The 21,973-nt window shown below is 39.1% G+C and overlaps 1 protein-coding gene across 2 annotated transcripts in view; it reads left to right on the top strand.

Annotated features, from left to right (window-relative positions):
• Nucleotides 1-21,973, top strand: part of RAPGEF2 (Rap guanine nucleotide exchange factor 2) — a 242,243-nt gene that overhangs the window by 68,276 nt on the left and 151,994 nt on the right. For both annotated transcript variants that reach the window (XM_021698714.2, XM_044912856.1), the window contains exon 3: nt 8,790-8,846. In XM_021698714.2, coding sequence (XP_021554389.1) covers nt 8,790-8,846 — 57 coding nt within the window. The remainder of the gene's footprint in view (nt 1-8,789; nt 8,847-21,973) is intronic.

Below are 21,973 nucleotides of genomic sequence, written 5' to 3'. Positions count from 1 at the left end.
CAAGTGCAAATGGAATTATTTAATAAGCAAATATAAATGGCACATTCCTATGTGTGTATAAAACCACACATGGATAATATTTAAATAATATTTACATATATAATGTATGTCTATGGTATATGTGGTTATAAAGTTATTTAGGTAACAGGGACTCTGTGCAATAGAACAAGGAAAATTTTACTACTTCTTAATGGAAATTTTCAAAATTACAAAAGTAAATAGTACGATGAAGTTCCATAAATCCATCACCCAGCTTTAGAACCACCAATTTTCCACTGCTTCAAAGGGAAATTTTGGGTAGAAATAGCTGATTAATTCAGTCATATAGTTTAGTCTATTTATACTTTAGAAAGTCTGTTTTGGAGACTATACAGTTTTGTTTGTTGGCATGAGCTTACAGGGAGGGAACTTTAAGATGTTTATCTTATTCTGCTTAAGTTGAAAATCATTTGTTTCTGATATTTATGGAAAATATCAGCTGAAACTAACTTCAGTCCTTTTTTAGAACAAGATCAAGATACCAACATGGTTAATAACAAACAAAAAAAAGAGGTATAGATAAATACAATGACTTGGATAAAAGAGCTACCATTTCTAGGAAAAATATATCTTATTTAGATAATTTATTTTCTTTGAATTTTATACATAAAAGTTTTATCCCTGGGATTAACAGGGAACAGTTAAGACTTCCACATAATAGAGTTTTCCAATTTTAGAAAAGAAACAGCACTTAATCATGATTTTGAAAGTTTGTTTATTTGGCGTTAGGTAATAGAACATTAGTCTTCTATGAGGGACAGCAGAGACTTTCATTTTTTGGAAAACTTCAGCTTTGTGCATTATTGTGGCCCACCCATGTGTAAGCAGTAAAGTGATTCTGAGTGTTAATTGGCATGCAGTTAATGACTATGTTGCTGTAAGATCACATATCCTATGAAGTGTATAGGTTTTCAGATCTTCACTTGAAAGCTATATATTTTTTCAACACAACTTTATTTTTCTAACGTTTACTCCCTGAATCCACATGGATTAGAAGCAGCGTATTTGCCAAAAGGGCAGAGGATGCTATAGTTAAGTGAGAGCCAAAAATCTGAAAAAGCAAAGTAACTGTCTGGACCCATTCAGTGTTGGAAGTAAGAGCTTGCTGGAATACATGTTCTTTAGCATTACGGATAAGTGTAATTATTGTTACATAAGCAGTTTTAGATCATTAAGAAACAACTAAATTATGCTTAGTATATTCTTGAATTCAGGGAATATTAATGTGCTTTTTGTTAAAACATCCTCCAATGATGTTTAAAGATGACCAGTTTTGGTACTTTTCCCATTTATTTATTTATTTTAGTACTTTCCCCATTAATTTGTCTTATAGAAGATTTTATCATGATTTTCTGAGGGCACTGGTTAAATTTATTTATTCAGTCAGCAGTCATTGATGTGTGCCTATTATGTGCTGGACATTGACGTAAGCCATGGAGATACATTGAGGTAGACCAGACCTCTGCCTTTATGGAGCTTATATTCCTGGTGGGGCAGACAAGATTTAAGTAAATGGGTCAATGTTGTTTTATTCAGATGTTAGTGCATTTAGCATGATGTGTGGCCATGTCCCAGCAGACTCTAAACCAAGGGCAGAGAAGCCGTGATTGAGACCTAAGTTTATTGAGGGAACTTAGGTACAGGGAATTCAGGAACAGTGGACTGGACAAAACACCTGCTTTTGGATCCACAGTTAGCAAGTTTTTATAGGGTAGCAACTTAGTCTAGCAGCTGTCTGTAGCCCTTCCCACCCTCCATGGCCAGTTCCAAGGAGCTCATGGCCTGCCATCCAGTCACTCTTTATTACAAAGGAGATGCTCTGGGTTGGCCACCCCTGGAGCCCCTGACCTTGAGCGCTGAACAACACGTTCTTGTACGTATTCTGCTTGATGGGAATATAGAGTGAGGATGGGATCTCTACATTCTCAAGATAGTGATTAACAGGAACATTCATAGTGTGCTTGTACAAACTAGCCTTCTAGCATGTACCATATACTCCACCTTGCATACCTTGGATGGTCCATACATCTTTTTTTTTTTAGAGGAGAGGAGGCAAGGAGGGGCAGAGGGAGAGGGAGAGAGAGAGAATCTTAAGCAGGTTCCATGACCTTGAAAACATCACCTGAGCCTAAATGAAGAGTCAGATGCTTGAATGACTGAGCCACCCAGGTGCCCCTGGCCTGTACATTTTTTATATTCTCTTCTTTTGCAATGTCCCTGGGGCCGAGTATGCCGAGGTGCAGTGCAACCAAATCCTACAGCAACAGTACAAGCCACAGCATCCAAATAATAGGAGAACACAAATGGCTAAGAAACTCTAGAAAACATTTTGCCAGAGGAAGCCTACAGTCGCTGATGGGGGGAGTTCACTATATACCCAACAGTTGGTTTTATTCTGTATAGAAGCTATGGTCAGGACCCGATTGGCAAAAGGTTCCCCATGCAGAATCTAAGGGCAAAAAGTTAAGCTGTTTAGTAACCACCAGAAGAGGCCAAGTCATGATTGTTTAATAGAATGCAGGAGGCAGTGTTCTGGAATAACACCACCCATGACTGTGGTTTGGCTCCAGGTTTATAGTACCCAATTGTTGGCCTCCCCTCTGCTATACAGTGGGATAAGCCTGAAAAGGATGGTGGGGGTAAAATAGTGCTCCATAAGGTGATTATGATAGTGTCCTTTTGTTTTTTTTTTCCCTTAAGAGGGGGAGGGAGATAGAGGGAGGGAGGGGCAGAGGGAGAGGGAGACTCCTAAGCAGGCTCCACAGCCAGAGCGGAGCCCAGCATGGGGCCCAGTCAAACAACCCTGAGATGATGACCTAAGCTGAAATCAAGAGTCGGGTGCTTAACCAACTGAGCCACCCATATGGCCCAGTAGTGTCCTTTTTTATGAGAGGCCTGGGGTTGTGTACCTTCACTGTCTTTGGTGGAGTGGGGTCAAGAAATGGGGTGATGGGTAGGTCTTGTTCTATTTCTAGTCCCCATTGGGCCAAAAACCCGAACCACTGTGGACTTCTTTGCCATTTCCAGAGCCATTTAATTATATGTTTCCCTATAGGTGGATGTTGTGGCAGGGACAATAAAAGGTTACCTTGTGCTCTACTTGCAGCAGAGAACATCCTTCTTCATTCTGTCTACTTGTCTTCTAAGGGTGACATCAGGTCCTTGATGAGTAGAGTATAGGCACTCGACTGATTGGAATGTACCTGTTCATTTAATGTCCATATAGCTGTTGACAGGGCACTCGTCCAGAAGGCCAGTGAATGGGTTTCTTGTTGCACTTGTTGTTTCAACAGTCCATTCATGTGTTCCGTCAGTCCAGCTGCAGTGGGATTGTATGATAGATGGAAATGCCAATGGATGTCTGAGTGTTGGCCCACTCTTGCACTTCATGTCCTGTAAAGTGGGAGCTTTGGTTGCTGTCAATGTCAGTGGTACCTCATAGGGAGCACCCAGCTGTTCTAGACTGAGGATGGTAGCCTTTGGGTTAGCACGCTTACTGGGGTAGGCTTGCAGGAGTTCCGAATGAGTGTCAGTACACATCAAAGTATAACAGCAACCATCAGAGAGGGGCGGGGGACCGAGGTAGTCAGTCTGCCATCTTTGAATATGGTGCTGCTCCCTTGTTATCTGTCCAGTGTCACTTGACAGAGGTGGTGGCTGTTCCTGGGCACAGGTTGAGCATTGTTAGCTGATGGTTCCAATGTCTTTGTAACACCACAGTAAGCCCCAGTTATTAGCAATGGCCCACAAGGTCTGTGTCCTGTGTCCCACCTTCTTGTGTAGCCAGGTGGTAACATCCTCTGTTGGCATATCTTCTAGGAGGCAGCCATGGGCCAGATCATTATCTTGTTAATTATCAGGTGGGGTGCATGCTGTGTGTGCATCTACATGGTAAATAGTGATGTTCATACCTCATAATTGCTGGAGTATGTCCTTCCACATTTTGCCCCAGAGTGGATGTTCCACTACCATCCAGTCCTGTGCCTTCCACTGGAGAAGCTACATGGTCAATTCTTGGTAGACTGTCCAGCTATCTGTGCATATAATAGTGGGGTAGGTTCATGGAGCAGTACCACCCATGCTGCTTATAGTTTGGCCCATTGACTACTATGTCTAGTACTGGAGTCTACCCAGATACTTTCAGTTGAGGGTTGGATGGCAATAGCCATCCAGGTGCAGGGTTTGCTCCTTGCTGAGCCATTAACATACCAGGCATGCTCAGGGATCGGTCTTTCTCCTTCCAGCACAAAGGATGGCAGCCATGGTGGCTATGCTATGCCAGTTAATGGCTGTGACATAAGTTACGGGGCCGAGATGGAGTGCAGCTCCACACAAAGGGGGCTGTGTGTCAAGGTACTACACTGTTGCAAGTAGGCATGCCATTCAGCTAGTTTGGGTCTAGGCACTGCCTGATTTGGGCTTTTGGAACGTATCCTTTAGTCATCCTGCTATAGGATACTGGGTGTGAACAGCTACTGGGATCCCTTTAGTTATGTTTCCTACTTGCCATCAGGCATGGTAAATAGCACACAGCTATTGTTCTAAAATGCTATATTGGGTCTCAGCTCCTTTTTAAAATTGTGACCAGAAACTAATAGCACATGTTTGTGCCCTTGCTGTTGCCACAAGCTCTGTCCAAACCCTTCTGGGTAACTGGCGACAACCAATACATATGGCTGTCCCTGTATGAGAATACTTAAGGTTTGGATGTATTTAATAGCCATCTTGCCTTGTTCAGATGCTTGCCTTGTCTTTGTGGACTAGTCCCATTGGGCTTCTTTTTAAACCAGTCTATAAAGGGGCAGAAGCAGTTGAGCCAGGCAGGGGATAAACTGATGCTAAAATCCTAGGAGACCTATGAAAGTTTGCAACTGCTTTGGGATGGTGGGACATGGGTGTGCCTGTATTTTATCAATACCTGCTGCAGAAACAACTTTTGTCTTATCCATTAAGCCAGGGCCCTGTATTTTGTTTTTGTTGACTGCTCATCCTTGACTTGTTAGGTGAGAAGGCAAATCTGGTGCAGCGGACTGCAAAGTAGAAAAAGACTGAGAAGTTAACATTAGATCATCAATGTAATGAGACAAACAGACTGCCTCTGGAATTGCCCAATGACTTAGGTCACTGGCCGCTAAGCCGTGGCAAATCATGGGGCTATATAAAAACCCCTGTGGTAGGATGATGAATGTCTGTTCTCCTTCCCAGCTGAAAGCGAATTGTTCTTGGCTTTCGGGGGCTATGGGAATACCTAAAAAGGTGTTAGCCAGGTTTAACATATGTACCTAAAACTTCCCCAATTCACATCAACAAGTGACATGATGCTGGGCACAGTTGCACGAAGAGGGGGTACCACCTTGTTTAGTTCTCTGTAATCCACAGTCATTCTCCACGTTCCATTTGGTTTCTTCACAGGCCAGACGAGACTATTATATAGACCATGAGTTGGTCATATAATGCCCACATTGGCTAATTCCTTAATTGTGCCTGTGATTTCTTCATGGCCTCCCAAGAGATGATATTGTTTAATTGCCATCACCCTCTGTGGGACAAGTAGTATTACAGCTGTCCATTTTGCATCTCCTTTTGTTTGTTTGACTAAGTGTACCCTCAATTTGAATTCCCCTGCAGTAGTTGTCCTGAGAGGACATCCATTCCTAGAATATATTTGGGTATTGGGGTTATATACACTGTATGGGGCTTTGGTGGGAGTTATCTTGTCCGCAATTACTGCAGTCTGCTTCATTTGGATGGTACCACCCCCCACCCATCGATGGCAGAGATGGGCCCTTGAAAGTAGTTGTTTCCATAAAGGAGAGTAAATTTGGCACCGGTTTCAACCAGAGCCAAAACACTTTGTTTCTATTAGACCAATATATGGTGAGTTCTACATGTGACTGACATGTGGCTCCGGTCCCCAGACACCCAGGTGACAGTAGCTTGAACCAGCAGTCTGTGTCCTTTGCCTCTTCCCTAGTTCATAGAGAAAGCGTCCGTCATCCTCCCTCTGAGGGCGCCCTTTGTAAATTGCTGTTCAGGTTTTAATTTCTGCCAGAGCCCAACAAGGGCTGCATTGGATTATTTGCTTTCTCAAGGCGGGGGGTGGGGGGGTGGGGGTGGTCCCTGCTGCAGTGAGGTCTTATTACATCTGGCAACAGGTAACATGTATAGCCCTCTTCTTTGTTTCCTTCTCCTGTGAGTCCCTTTCCTTCATTCCTGCCTTTCTGATACCTCTTTTTCTTTGTTACAAAGGAGATGCTTCTGGCCGGCCATCCCCCAGCGCCCCTGACCTTGAACGCTGAACACTTTCTTCTATACATTCTGCTTGATGGGAATATAGAGGGAGGATAGGATCTCTATAGTCTCAAGATAGTGATTATTGGGAGCATTTAGGGTGTGTTTGTACAAACAAGCCTTCCAACACTTACCATACACATAAGAATGGGTGCTGGGCTGCTTTGACTTTGTAGTCAAAGGAAGTAACATTTGAGTCAGGGCAGCTGTGCAGAAATCTCCATAGTGTAGTGATGCCCCGGATACTCTGCCATGGGAATAGGCTTGGTGTATGAAGGCACCAAGGATAAGAAGTTTCTTCCAAAGGTAGTGGAAATCAAGGGCAGAAGTGTAGGTGATCTGACTTAACATTTAGAAAGATTTCTTTAGAAACCATGTGGAGAATGGACAGTAGGTGTACAAAAGTAGAAGCTGACATCTACATTTGTAGACTTGGTCAATTTGAGAGGATATATTTTGGAAACAGGTGCTGGCAGAGAGATGGGATATGAAGAAAAGGGAGGAGTCAAGGGTAATGACTCCAAGATCTTTGGCCTAAACAATTGGGTACTACTGATTGTGGGAAAGCAAATTCTTAGGAAAGAAATTTAAGATCTGTTTTGGACATTTTGAACATGAAATCACTGTTACACAGCCAGTGGCTATGTTGAGTAGGCATTTAGATGAGTGTATATCGTGGTGAGAGATTAGGTGTGGGGTATTGCTTGGAAAGTCATCCGTTTATAGATTAAATTTAAAACCACAAACTGGATGAGATTACATGGTGCAGAGGAGAAGAGGGCTGACAGGAGTTGATAACATTTAGAAGTCAGGTAGAGGAATGGAAAGGGGGGAGAATCCAAAGGAGACAGAAAAAAATGACTAAGAAGTTAAGAGGAAGACCATAAGACTGAGGACAGGAAGCCTCGAGAAGATGATGGTGTAAGGAAAAAGGGAGTCAGCAAATATTGCTGAGAAGTGGAATTAAGATAAGGACAGAAAGGATTTAGATAACACAGAGGATGCTAATAACTTTTTAGAGTCTTTTTTTTGGAATTTCAGGGAGCAAATGATGGAGAAGTGGCAAGAGGGTGAGAAAATGGAGAGAAGAATATATAGACAGTCCAAGAGGAGAGTATTTGTCATGGGAAAAGCAAAATATGGATAATAACTGGAGGGAGATGTGTGCTCAAATAGGTGTCCCCCTGCCCCATACAATAGGTGATGCTAAGATGAGTTTATTTAGTAAAGGAAGTGATTTAGGAGAGAGGTAGAAATGGATGGTGATGTGGAGAAGGAGGTAAACCTGAAGGAAAGCAGAGTCTATTGTAGGAGAAGGAATGAGATCCAGTGAAGAGGTTGCAGCAAGGATCCTTCTTTCATTCTAATAGGAAACAAGACAGAGCTGCTGTGTAATTTAAGACCCATCAATTGTGACTCTTACAAAGAATTGGTGTGATTCAATCTCTGTTAATGATGTGTATTCAAGGTTTGAGGCTTCCTCCTGGAGTTAGTGACTGACATTCAGGTAGAATGTTTCAAGTAAGGGATTGAGAGGACCTCTGAAGTAAGGTGATGGTAGTAAGAACAAGGAAAAAGAATATACCAGAGAGTTGTTTTCAAGTGAAAAATCAAGAGTATGTGGTGTTAACTGGATTTAGCGAACAGGAAAAATGCTGTAGGTTGATATCAGAGTTTCACAAATTGGAGACCACTAACCCCATTGACCAAAATGGAGGTGCTGTTGAAATAATCACTTTTATAGCCACTTTTTTATTTGCTAGTTCCTTCATAAGAAGGAATAGTCATTTTCTCTTTTGCATTTCTGTGTTTTTTGGAAATTTTACTTGGGCTTAATATAATAGGATGCTTCTTGAAGATGCTGTTCTTGAGGTAATTTTGAATATTTAAACATTTATTCATGTTTTCCATAATTTCCATAATTTTTTCCTCAGGGATGAATCGGCCAAAATAACAAATCTTTAAGTTGTAAAGCCTCCATTTAGTCATTAGTCATAAATATACTGAGTTAATAAAAGCCTCCTTTTGTCTGAAATTACATACTGGTAAGTAACATTAACGTGAATGACTTTATCATTTTTTAAATTAATGGGTTCTCCCTTCTAATTTTTAGGTTCTTTTCTCATTTTCTGCTTACCTCGGAAAACATTAATTTGTCTACATGTCATTTACACAGTGTAAAACACATGCTATTTTGTTCCCTATAAAATACACATGGCAAAATTGACATCTAACAAAAGTTTTTTTCTAGCATCTCTTTACCAGATTTTGTTTTATTATATTTTGTTAACCTGGGTACCAAAAATATTTATATTTATCTTGAGGCTAATAAGTGATTGTGGCAGTCCATATAAAGTAATCTTAACTTTCTAAACCACACGTCTCTTTTATGTTTTTAACCTACTAGAATGTTTTCTTGTGACATATTGAACTCATGTCTCTGTTTTGTTTTTTTACAGGTTAATGTGTGAGACTGTGAGATATGAAAGACATGAAGCAAATGAAGTTTTATACTAGTAGGTGTTTTCTTTCTCTTTGTACAGTGTATACTGCAATAACGAAATAATTTCCTTAAAGTATCACAGGAGTATTAGTAATGGCTAAGTTATTAACTTATTTTTTGTAATTTAGAAACGTAAAACATTTCAACTATTGCCTGTCATAAAGTAAAAGTTTACAGTCCTTTGCTGCTAAGTTCCCATCTATACCTGTATATCTCTCACTTGTGGTTCAGAGATATTATTTAATATTATGGAATATTTTGACATTTTTATCATTATGAAATAAGAAACAGTGTAGTCATTCTAACAGAACAAAATACATGTTCCCACAACCACATCAAATGAGGTTTAATGATAGCATAAATGTCATATTTTAGTTTATCACCTTTTCAGAAATAGGAAAATAAGCTGCCCACATCTCTTTGGGCTTAGTTTGTTCTATAAATAATACTGATATTTCTTTCAAGATATGTAACATATTCCTTGAAAAAATTACAATTTTTTTTAAGAATGTGATAAACATATAGTAGGTAAATATATTGTATTAAGGACATATAAACTGGTTTACTGCACATATTTTATTAATAATGTTTGCCATGATTGGCTGTTGTTCTGTTGACTTTCTGTTTTTCAAAGTGCTATTAAATAAATAATTACTACTTTCCATGCTTATTATAGGGAATATTTATTGAAATAAATGAAATACAGCTTCTCCCCCTTAGGGAGGCTGTAATTATAATCTCTTGAAGGAGCTAGAAATAGAATAAAAGGAAAACAACAACAACAAAACGTAACCAACCAGAAGAACTGAGAATATAGATAGGTACTAAGGGCTGAAGAAGTACAAGGGAAGCCTTGAGGGGAATGGGAAGAGTCTCAGAGAAGTGGCCCTTTCAATTAGGTCTCAAAAGTGTATCTGGTAGTCTAGAGAGACTTTCTTGGCAGAAGGAACAGTAAATGTGGGGACACAGAGGGGAAGGGGCCTGGTCTGATGTTCTGAATACCTGCGGCAAGTTCAGGGCCACTGACATCTGGGTATGCGTCAGGATGACAAATTAAGAGAAGAGTCAGGCGGGCGCCTGGGTGGCTCAGTTGGTTAAGCGACTGCCTTCAGCTCAGGTCATGATCTTGGAGTCCCGGGATCGAGTCCCACATCGGGCTTCCTGCTCGGCAGGGAGTCTGCTTCTCCCTCTGACCCTCCTCCCTCTCATGCTGTTTCTCATTCTCTCTCTCTCAAATAAATAAATAAAATCTTTAAAAAAAAAAAAAAAAAAGAGAAGAGTCAGGCTACAGTCATATTTGCTTGTGAATGTGCTGTTAAAAATACCAGTCGTGATTCTTTAGGTAATTGGGAATGAGTTTTTTCCCTTCTAAATAACATTTTATTATGGAAAATTGCAAATGTTCACAGTATTAGAGACAGTAGTATAATGGACCCCCATTTATGCATCATCCAGCATTGTTAATTGATGGCCAGTTATGTTTCATCTCTTATTTCCCCTCTCCCACCTCTAACTGGATTATTTTTAGGTAAATCCAGACATAACAGTTCTTCTGTATCAATTTTGATATGTATCTTTATCTTTAAGAGATAAAGACTTAAACAAAAACCCTAACCACAATATTATCATCGAACCTTAAAAAAATAATTCCTTAATATTATGAAAATATTCAAAATCTCTTTGTCTCAAAAAAATCTTTTCTTTACAGTTTATCGGTTGATATTTTTCTTAAATCTCTTTTAATCTGTAGTCAGGTGGCCAGTTTTCAAGCAGCAAAATGATGTGACCAAATGCCTCCCCATCCTTCCCCTCAAAGATGATACCTGTGTCTCTCTGAAAATACAAAGGTGGATTAGATTGAGTGGCTGGGCAGGGAGATTAGTGAGGAGACAATCGAAGTAATCTGAGGAGGGTAGTGCTTGAACTGAGGCTAACTGAAGGAATGGGGGAGTCAGGGATGGTGTTTAGAAGAAGATACAGGTGATCTGATCTGATCTAGGGTGATTCTTAGGTTGTAACTTAGGAAACTATGACATCTAGAGGCTGTATAACAGGATTTGTAAATATCCAGTCTTGAGATTAAAAGAATGTACATCAAATGTAGAAGAATATTAAGTAATCAGGATATATTTGTTAATGGGAAAAATAACAAGAGGCAAATGCCCTTAACATACTTATTCTTGAAGAAATTAAGATACAAATATTTTAGAATATTTGTTTCTTTTAGGAGCAATTAGAAGCTATCAGTGCAATAAGGTGTACAAATGTCAGGGTTGGAAATCTCTGAGGACTATTATTAACATTTATTGAAGCAGTCTAGTGGCACTGAGTGTCAACCTTCTATTCCTTTGTCCTCCCCCCTTAAAACACAGTTTTGGTAGTATTGATGATGAGGTCATAGCAAACATTTAACAAGGACTTCCTACCTCCCACATAGTCTAATAAGTGATTTACATGCATTAATTTACTTATTCCTTATAGTTTGCCTTGTGGGGTCGATGTTGTCATCACCCTAGTTTTACACATGAAGGAACTGAGGCTTTTATGGGCTAAGGAACTTGCCAAGGTCTCATTGTTGAAAGTGGGATCTGGATTTGAGCCTAGACATTGTGATTTTGTCACCTTAGCTGTTATCACTCACCGGCTTTTTTCGGCCGTGTTCATGCCATCGTAAGAAATGGTGCCATAAAAATGCTATTGCTTGTGTGCAAGTCAGTATAAACACATCATCCCTCCCTGCTGCTGGCTTCCCTGGGGTGATGAAACCCACCATCAGTTCTGCCTTCATTATCCTGAGTCCCTAGCAATGATTACTTATTATTTATTTAAATTGAAGGTAGGTTACAGTGTCTTTAAATATACCTGAGTTGTTTGTTTTTTTTTTTTTTTAAGTCAGTTTAGACAGTGAATGTGAGTCTCCTCATAATGCAAAGCCATGTCTTACAGATAATCCTAAATTGATTGCATTTAGGCTAGAGTTTATATATAAAGTTGATTGTAGCAGTTGCTCATTTTTGACTAGTTAGAATTAGGTGACAGTGTTAGTAAGCAATGAAAAGTCTGTGGATATTCAGGAGATCATGATTACCTAAGACCAAAAATTCAGAGACTATTTGTAGATCACTTAATCAGATCCCTAGTATTTGGCCAATCTTGTGATGAAGGGTAATTGGAGCGTTTTCTTCTGTGATCCTTGAATAGACATGTTTCTGCTCTTACCAATTCGTGTAAATGCAGTTTTGAAAATTAAAGAACACTTGTATTTGTGATGCATATAAATCTGAGATAACTTAATAATGCTATCCCTCTTTTGGGGACCTGTTGTTATTAACTCATGAGGGAAATGACTTGTCTGTTCTTGTTCTCCCTTGAGCTTTAAGAATGTAGTGTAGCCAGAATATCAAAGACTTTTAGACTTTGGTTTTATGACCAAGTGATGAGTATTTTCTTTTCCTTATTATGTTTGTGTGCTGGTAACTTCTAAGTCTATGGTTTTAATAATTTCACCAGGTAAATATAATACTCTTTTGATCTAACTCTGTACCTCATTTTTCTTATCTATAAATTGGGAATAATATTGTACCTACTTTTTAGTGTTGGTGTGAGGACAGTTATCAGTACTATGTGTAAAGTATGTAGAGCATTGCATACGTAGTAAGTGCATAAACATGTTAGCAGCTTCTCAGGGAGTCTGCTTGAGATTCTCTCCCTCTCCCCTCCCCTCACTCCCTCTCGCTCCCCTCCCCCTAAAATAAATAAAGAAATCTTAAAAAAATGTTAGCTGCTACTGTCTTTGTCATCATCAGTGTTTTGATAATTTACATTTTGATCTCCCAATTTTTTAGCTGCTTTAGACTTTTGTTAGGAAGGCATTATGGTAGTGACGTCTAACTCCTATGATGTTATTGTTTTAGCATAAACCAACAGGATGACAAAAATGCTGCTTTAAAATGCATCAAGATTAGGGGGAGAGTTGTGGTTCTGATGAAATAGAACTTTAAAAAACTTAGAATTGACCATTTAGATTCTAGTATTTTTCTGTACTAGATAGATAAAATTAGTTGAACTTTATACAGAGGATGAGAATATCAGGTGATTTCTGCCTTCCTTTCGTTTGTTATCTACTATATGCTAGGTATTTTGCTCACTTGGGAATCAGTTGGATAATATAAAGTCCTAACCTGACGGACTTTAATTTAGAGATACTTTACTTAATTTAATTCAAGAAATGAGATAAACAATGTGTCCTTTCAGCTTTAGTTTTTCTTTAGTGGCCAACCATCCTCACCATTTCAGTTTAATTTATAGATACATCTGAAGTGCTAAAAACCTTTGGATCAGAAATTCAACCGTTATATAAGTTTTTTAAAAGTGTAAGCACACACCCCATACCCACACTATAAATATGTGTAACTCTGTTTCCACATGTATATTTGCCTGAATGCTTTGGTTTCCAAAAGAGTTTTCATAGCATTTTGTGAAGGGGTTTATCTCTCCTTATTGCAGGAGAGGAAATTGTTCTTCCAAAAAAAAAAAAAAAAACTTCATTGAGGCCTATTGAGTCTCTTCAAGCATTTTGATTTAAATCTGTAAATGTGCAGGGCGCCTGGGTGGCTCAGATGGTTAAGCGTCTGCCTTCGGCTCGGGTCATGATCTCAGGGTCCTGGGATCGAGCCCCGCATCGGGCTCCCTGCTCAGTGCAGAGGCTGCTTCTCCCTCTCCCTCTGCCACTCCCTCTGCTTGTGCTCTTCTATTTCTCTGTCAAATAAATAAATAAAATCTTTAAAAAAAATAAAATAAATCTGTAAATGTGCAATTGTAATTTAGGACTTTAAGCCTCAGCTCGGCCCTTATTGCTTATAGCAGTCTTTTCATTTGTTGACATGGTTTCCTGTTTTCACAGCAGCTATCCCGAATTGTCACTTCTCTGCAAGGCCAGCAAGCCACTGCTGTCCCCTTTGTGCCCTCCCACTCCTCCTCCAGGGACTTTGCTTCAGGCTTTAGTTTCTGTTCTCAGATACCCAATTTGTCTGTGGCTGCAGGTGCCTCCTGTCTCACCCATCCCTCCAGGGGGAGGGGTGTCCATTTTCCTGCACAGGGTGGTTATTCCTGCTCTCTCCTGTGCTGCCGGCCTCCCCTCCTGCCCCCTTCCCTACAGACTCCAAGTGTGCCAGTCTCTGCCATCCATAAGAACGGTCTCCTTTGACTCTTTGGCCTGTATCCAGCTGTTGTACTGCTTTTTCCTTCCTGATGTGGCCAAGCATTTATTTTATTTTACATTACGCATCTATTACCTAGGTTGCTTTAGCTCCCCCTTAAAAAAAAGAAAATACTTCAAATCTCCTTTCTTTCCTAGCAAGATGTAATCACAATTTTTTTTTTTAAGATTTTATTTATTTATTTGACAGAGAGACACACAGCGAGAGAGGGAACACAAGCAGGGGGAGGGGGAGAGGGAGAAGCAGACTTCCCACGGAGCAGGGAGTCTGCTTCGTCCTCTGACCCTGTCCCCTCTCATGTGTTCTCTCTCTCTCATTCTCTCTCTCTCAAATAAATAAATAAAATCTTTAAAAAAAAAAAAGAATTAGCTTGTGCATAGAATTGTAGTACAGGGATATTTGGCCACCACGCTTGGCATGTTGTGAGGTACTCATGTGCCCTACGTAAGTATGAAAATTCAAATACACACACATGCGTGCGTGTGTGTGTATATACACCAACATATGGACATACTTAGAAAGATTGTTTTATGTACATATGGTAATACTTTAGGGCTTCTTAGCAATATCGGTATTTTAATATTGACTAGTAGTCTTTCAATGAAAATGTTTTATTTTTGTGGTGAATGGAAGATTATATAACTTTCGAAACTGTATTTAGTTTTAAACTCTGTCAGGGCAAGGACTGGGGTTTACATTTGCCATTTCTAGTACAGAAATTTGCATTAATCTGTTCTCTTATTTTTTTGAATTTATTTCAAAGGAAGATACTGTTTTATAGATCAGCCAATAAAGACCTTCATTATGGTCTCATTTTGTAATATAAGAGCTGACTACATGTTAGGTATTAGATTCTTTGTATCAATTTTCTGTGAAACTTAGTGCATAAAGACCTCTGAACTCTCAAATATAGCTATTTAAGGAAATATATAGTTGGTAAATAAGGTAAGGTTGGTAAATAAGGTAAATAAGGCTTACTGCTTTCTGATAAGTAGGGGTTAGTGGTGCTGTAAATTGTTGGGCAGTATTATCGCAGTTACTCCAGACCCTTGTTTAGTGGGTTGGGCAGATCTGGCTTTGGATTTGACTCAGTTTCTGGATGTCTACAATTCTCTTTAATTTCTGAGCACCAGTTTTTTCTTCATGAGGAACGGGTTTGTTGTGAAAACGAAATTGCAGTGCATAATTCTAAAAGACATGGCTTTATAAATTAATTTTATGACCCGTTGGTAGTTTTCAAAACCGTTAATTTTTCAGATTTGGCCGGTCTTTTAAATCTGATAAATTGTTTCATAAGCCCTCGAATATATCCCTCCACCCTCAGTATAGCTGAATGACTGATTGATATATTGTAATAAATACGTAATCTGCATTGACATTTTTTCTTTCTTGTAAAAAAAAAAGGTGTTTTTAATAACTTCATGGCTCCCAAGGCATCACTCCTTCATTTCATTTTTTAAATGAATTTTATGTTTAAGAATGACTCCATTTATGAACCTACAGAATTTTTGGCTTTACTAGTTCTTCAATAGTTTATATTGTTCATTTTGCTGGTTATATAAATTACAATTAAAAAAATGTATGCCTACTGTATTCCCTTTATTTTCAAAATACAATTTTTTTCTTTTTTCCTTTCCTTAAAGATTTAATTTATTTATTTGACAGAGAGATAGAGAGCACAAGTAGGCAGAGTGGCAGGCAGAGGGAGAGGGAGAAGCAGACTCCCTGCTGAGCAGGGAGCCCGATGTGGGACTCGATCCCAGGACCCTGGGATCATGACCTGAGCCGAAGGCAGACGCTTAACCGACTGAGCCACCCAGGTGCCCCTAAAATACAATTTTTTTTCAAAATAAAGCTGAAATAGCCTTAATATTTTCATCAGTTTTCAGAGTTCTTCTGATGCTATTTACTTTCCTTTTCCATGGTTCTAAGCCTCTGCAACTGAGTTGCTATTGAGTAGAGAATAAGGATTTTCTGAAAAACTTAATGTTAAATGGTGCTTTTTTTCCCCTCAAAGTTTTTATTTATAAAAGTGAAGTAACTTCCTTACAATTTAGAACTTTTAGAAAATAGAATAAAAAGTTACCCTCTATTTTTTAAATGTGTTTTTATAAGTATGGGAATTCATATATTTATATATAATTAAATATTATGAAGTATATAATTTTATGATAAAATATTACTTCTCTATAGGTTAGAAATACAAATGCCAAACACCTGTAACTCTTGGTAGAGCTCTTTCTAAAAAATATCCTATATTTTATGCCTTAGTAAAAATGGTGTGGGTTCACTTTTCTTTTGACCTAATATTGTTAGGGTCACTTACATTGCTGTGTTGCATTAATTTATTTGGTGAGCTTACTTTGTGCCATTGACCATACAGAAATAAATAATACATATTTTGCTTTTCAGCTTGTAGCTTACAGCCCCATCAGAGGAGCAAAAACCAAAAACAACTAATGATTAAACTTTTTGATAAATCCAGTAACAAAAGTGATGTAATGTATTTGGAAAAGATTACAATTATTGTGTATCGGAAAAGCCATCTGCATATTGGAAGGTGGCCATTGTTTGAACTTCTTTTTTTTAAGCCATGGAACACTTTGTTCATAGGAAATCCTATGTAGCTCAATAGCAGTAGCTATTATGGTTAGAGGAGGGTTGGACAGTGTGCAGTCCCAGGGGGCTCGCAAGTTCGTATTGAAAACCTCTGATGAGAGCTGACTGCCTGACTCCTGTAGAAGAACAGAGAATAATTTGCTGTAAATAAGTAACGTTATTTTCATGTTTCTGGCATAATCTTATATTCGAGAGTACAAGTCTAAGCCCACCAGAAGAGGGTAATGACAGCATATGTGGGCAGCAGTGAGGGCCTGAACTTCAGCGGAGCGCTTCCACTGAGAGGCTTTGCTGATGGCTCTGCAAGAGATGTGTAATTGCCATATTTTTGTTAAATTAGTGCTTTTAATTTTCTGGAGAGGGAGCTTAAGAGTACGATATCATTTTACAGCTAAAATTTCCTTTTAAAAAGTCATCTATGCAGCAGTGTTCCCCAAACTTTGATGTATATACAGACGTCTTGGACATCTTGTTAAAATGCAGATTTAGTAAATCTGAGGTAGGGCCAGAGATTCTGCATTTCTAACAAGCTCCCAAGTGATGTCCATGCTGCTACCAGGCACCACACTTAGAACAGTAAGGTACCAAAGGACATGTGATAAAGAAGTAGATAGGGGTTTATGAATTTTGGATTTATAGCACTCCTTTCAGTTCTGAAGTATCGTCCCTCTGGTTAAACAAAATAAAGTCTCTGTTTTGGTTTGACTAAAAGCAAAAAAAAAAAAAAAAGAGAGAGAGTCCTAGGGGTTGGGAGGCACAAAAAGAATGTGATGATAGGTTGGGGGGAAGGGGACACTTAGGAAGGTTTTCTGTTTTCTGGTTTTTGTCCTCTGGTTGGAAGCTGCTGCTCAGATAGTGGATACAGGAAAAGGAACAGGTGTTTTTATAGTTTTGGGCACTAGGTGGCTGGCCCTCTGAGATTCCTTGCTAGTTGTCTCCACTTAGTTATTGGAATTTTTGTTAGTCTTCATTTTTTTTTTTTCCCCTTTCTGATGTTTTACCCTGGATGTGGAGCCAATCGCCCACATAAAGGTGATAATAATCCTGTCTCCGCGTCTCTCGGATGCCAGCAACTTTGTTGTTTGAATATGGTATAACATCCCTTCTAAAATATCCAAAACATTGATGTTTGATGTTTGAGGTCTTAGTTGTACCTAACCTCTCTGTGATTGCCATGTACCACCTCTTCCCTGAATGGTCTTCCTAACCACTGTTTGTAGATACTTCCCCGATGCTTGAATGATTTTCATGTCTTTGCTTCTCTGTGTTCTAAAGCCCTTGCTAATGCTGCCCATAGAAAGCACCATAGAGGTGCTTCTACACGTCCCTGGATCACTTCTGACTTGTGCCAATGCCGTATTGCACTTGATCTGCTAAACTGGGAGGGAGCCCTTCTTGTAGTGCTCATGCCCTCCTCATGCCTTATTTTGTCAGGTCATCTGGGAAGGCACTAACTTCTGGTCCAGAACTGTTCGGATTTTGCAAGGGTACCATTCTTACCAATGTTTCAGTGTCTTATTTGTTGTCACCACCCTTCCCCCCTTAGATGTCTGTTTTGAGCTGAATATTAAGCTTAGCTAAGTATCCTTTGCCCACAGCCGCCTGCCCCACTCCTGCCACTCATGTTTTGTTACAAGTCATTCTCTCTCCTCAGTTTTCCTTGCCTTCATTGCCATAAGCAGCCCTTTTGGTTGATTGGGCGCCACAAAACACCATTAAATTTTCGTATCATATTAACAGCTGAATAAAGTGGCCTTTTCATGTTACTTTTTTGCCCTCTAATAGCCATCTTTGCTGAGTTAGTTTTCTTTTGGTGCTGATGATGATTCTTTCAACTCCTTTGTCAACTTCAGTTTGATCCCTTGTATTAGCTTCCCGCTTTACAAATAGGGAATGTGGAGCCGCACACACAGCTCTTTCACGTGGAGACATCGCCACCGTGTGGATTTACAGGATATTGCTAAGGAAGTTCTTTTAGCCTGGTTTCATTTTTCTGGTTACTAGTAAATTGAAACTTAAATCTTTGACTTTCACTTTATTTTTTTTTTAAGATTTTATTTATTTTAGAGAGAGCGAGAGAGAGAGAGAGCATGGGGGGTTGGGCAGGAGTACAGGCGGAAGGAGAGGGACAAGCCAACTCCATGCTGAACGCAGAGCCCTACTCCCTGCTCAGCCAGATCTCATGACCCTGTGATCGTGACCTGAGCAGAAACCAAGAGTCTGATGGTTAACCGACTTTCACTTTAATACCATATCTGAGTTGGTGTCTATTAAATTATTAATTCATTCATTAAGAATATAGCTGAGTGCCAATCAAGCATTGTGTAGCGTTATATATTGGGGTGCTGGTGAGTTAGAGGAGTTTAAAAACTAATGGGGGAAGACTCCTAAAATAAATATTATGATATTGGCAACTGCTTAGTGTAAGCATGTACAAAATGCTCTGGGAACTCAGGAGGAAAGTGACTCACTTTATTTGAAAGCTACTAAAACACTTCTCAGAGGAAGTGGTAGTTAACCTGGAATTCAAAGGATGAGTAATGAGTTTACTAGATAAAAGGTACTGTTTAGAAGCTGGAACAGCAGGTTTTTCAAAGGCCCTGAGGCATTGGTGGGAAAAAAGTGTAGTATGGCTGAACAGGGTGAAGTTTGCAGTATAGGATATTCGGGGTTAGGAATAGAAAGTACAGTTGTAGGTTGGCCCTTTTAGAAAGGGTCATAAGAGAAGGAAAGAGATGAAGAGAACTGGTTTTTTTGTGTACTCATTATACAAGGCACTGCATATATACTGTTTTGTTAAATCCAAGTAATGTCGTGAAAAAGGTATCGATATCCCCATTTTACAGTGGAGGAACTAGAATATCAGAATTTAACTTCACCAGAATCCCGTGGCTAGTAGGAAAGAACATATGTTCCAATACCTTTGCGCTTTGCATAGCAATATATTGCTTCCCTTACCTGCTATGCCAAGGGGTTTGGACTGTCCCTTGTGAGGGAACGGTGGGTTATGAGCAGAAGCATGCAATGATCTGATCTACCCGAGCAAATGATAACTGAAATGGTGCCCAGTTTCTACCTGGTACAGCACACAGTTCCTGTCTAAAAGGAGGTTCAATGTAGTTGGAGGAAGATACTTAGATACCTCAGGACTAAGAATTCAATAGAGAAAAATATAAAATAGAATGAAATTAGATGGGATAAATATTTTGGAATTTGGAAAACAATGAGTGAGAAGATTTTGTTAAAGAAATAGGGTTTGAACCATTTCTTTCAGGTACGATATGACTGAGAAGATGGAGAAAGGCAAACATCTTGGACAGATTGACAGAGGTGGGAAAGAAAGACAGGAAAGCAGCCCGTCAGCAGTGGTGGGTTTATGATGAAGAGTAGAAGGAAATAAGGTTGGGAAAGAATGGCACCAGATTCCATGTTTGCCTCTTCCCCATTATTCCAGGTCTGCACTTGCCATTTCGGTTTAGCCTTGGTTCTTAAAGGGCATCATTCATTTCTGATTACTTCAGAGTCCTTCTATCTAATTATACTGGGAGTGAAGTGATCATTTTGTAATGGTCTGTTTATATTTTGTTTTTGTTTTGTTTTGTTTGGGTTTATTCATTTTCTCCCTGTTGATGAAATAAAAAAAATAGGCTTTCAGGGTATCTTATACATCTAGGCTTTTGTGGCTTTCATTTTGCAGATTGCAGAATGGGCTGTATTGGCATCAAATCAGTTGTCTGTTGTAGTTGTTAGTTCAGTCTAAAAATTTATAGGTCTTTTCTAAGTGTCCATTTTGGCTAATCAGAGAGACTTGCAATGTACTACTTTGCTATATGTCCCTCTTTAATCTTTAGGTTTCTCTCTTCTACCCATTGCTGGTGGTGTTAAGACTTAGGTTATTTGGAGATGTTCAATCAGGTTTATTCTAAGATTCAGCTTTTCCCCTTAGCTCATAATTTTGGCCTTTAGCTCATATTTTTAAAGCATAAAACAATTATTTGAGGAAAAAATTAAAATAACCCTGTGAATACAACACCTGCAACGTATTGGCACAGATATTGATAAGAGTTGTACTTTTTTTTCTTGCCATTTGTTGTTGTTGGGGCTTAATATTGAGACAGCTTTTCTAAAGGTTTTTCAAAGTTGACAAGCCCCAGGTATAAGAATCACCTGGGATATTTGTTTGAAAGTCACTGTGATGGATCTCCCACCTAACGATCACAGACTGTGGGATCGGGTGGAATAGGCAGAGCCTGGGAGCATGTATTCTTCATTAATATCCCAGGTGACTCATATGCATATGAAAGCCTGAGAACCACTGGACTAAAAAAAATCCCAGCGTTAGTCCCAGATAACTATTATTGTTATAGTCAATCTTCTGTTAGCTAACTTCGTTGCCAGTGTGGTCTGTAAGCGATGTCCTGGATTCAATTTGCTTACCCTTTAAGTGTAGAAAAGTTTAATGCTGTTTCTGCTAAGTACTGTTCTTAGGACTTACTCATTTTTTCTTTTGAAAAAACATCATCACTTTGTATGTGCAAAAACGGTCTAAAACCTCTTGGGTAACGACAGCTGCACTGTGGGAAAGGAGTATTTGCAGACTTTGAAGGGAAGCAGGATGTACCCCATACTGAAACACTGCCTGCCTGAGGCATAATTGTAGATGATTTCTAACAAAGTCAGGAGAATTTTCTGGATGATTAAGACTGAGTAAAACAGATTTTATGGTGGCATCTCACAGCAAGGAATTTTTGGAACACAAACCCACATGAGTTCTGTGGGGGGATGGATGGGAAGAGAAGGAGATGGGAGGGATTTTCTAGCTTACAGCTATTTCTAGAACACGATAAAATAAGATTCACTGTTTTTGTTTTCTTAGTTCTAATGAGCTTACTTTTATAAAACCTGCATCTGTAAAAAAGGGACAACTCAATAATAAAGAAATTGGAGTGATTGTATTTGGCATGGCATGTAGTGTAAATGCTTACCAAGTTCAATAAATGTTTGTTAATTGAATGATCATCCTCTGCCAATTCCTACTCAAGCAAATATAGCTCTCGTGAGTTAACCTTTGAATTTTTTGGAAAAGTTAGAGGAAACAGCCCATCTATTAGGAAAACAAAATTATAGTAAGTGGAAAAGGTTGGGTGGACCAGTTTCTTATCTTTATCTCCTTCGGTTTTTTCTAGAAGAACCAACCCTAATTATAGGGTAATGAATGGGCGTTCAGGGAGCCAGAATATTTGCTGTTATAGTCCTTTATCCACTTTGGACATTGGTCGCCTTCATTTCACGTGTGCTTTAT

This window comes from Neomonachus schauinslandi, chromosome 2 (genome assembly GCF_002201575.2).
Source record: "Neomonachus schauinslandi chromosome 2, ASM220157v2, whole genome shotgun sequence".
Taxonomy (NCBI): Eukaryota; Metazoa; Chordata; class Mammalia; order Carnivora; family Phocidae; genus Neomonachus; species Neomonachus schauinslandi.
The sequence above is the reverse complement of the archived record's forward strand: the minus strand, read 5'-3'. Positions and strand labels throughout refer to the sequence as shown.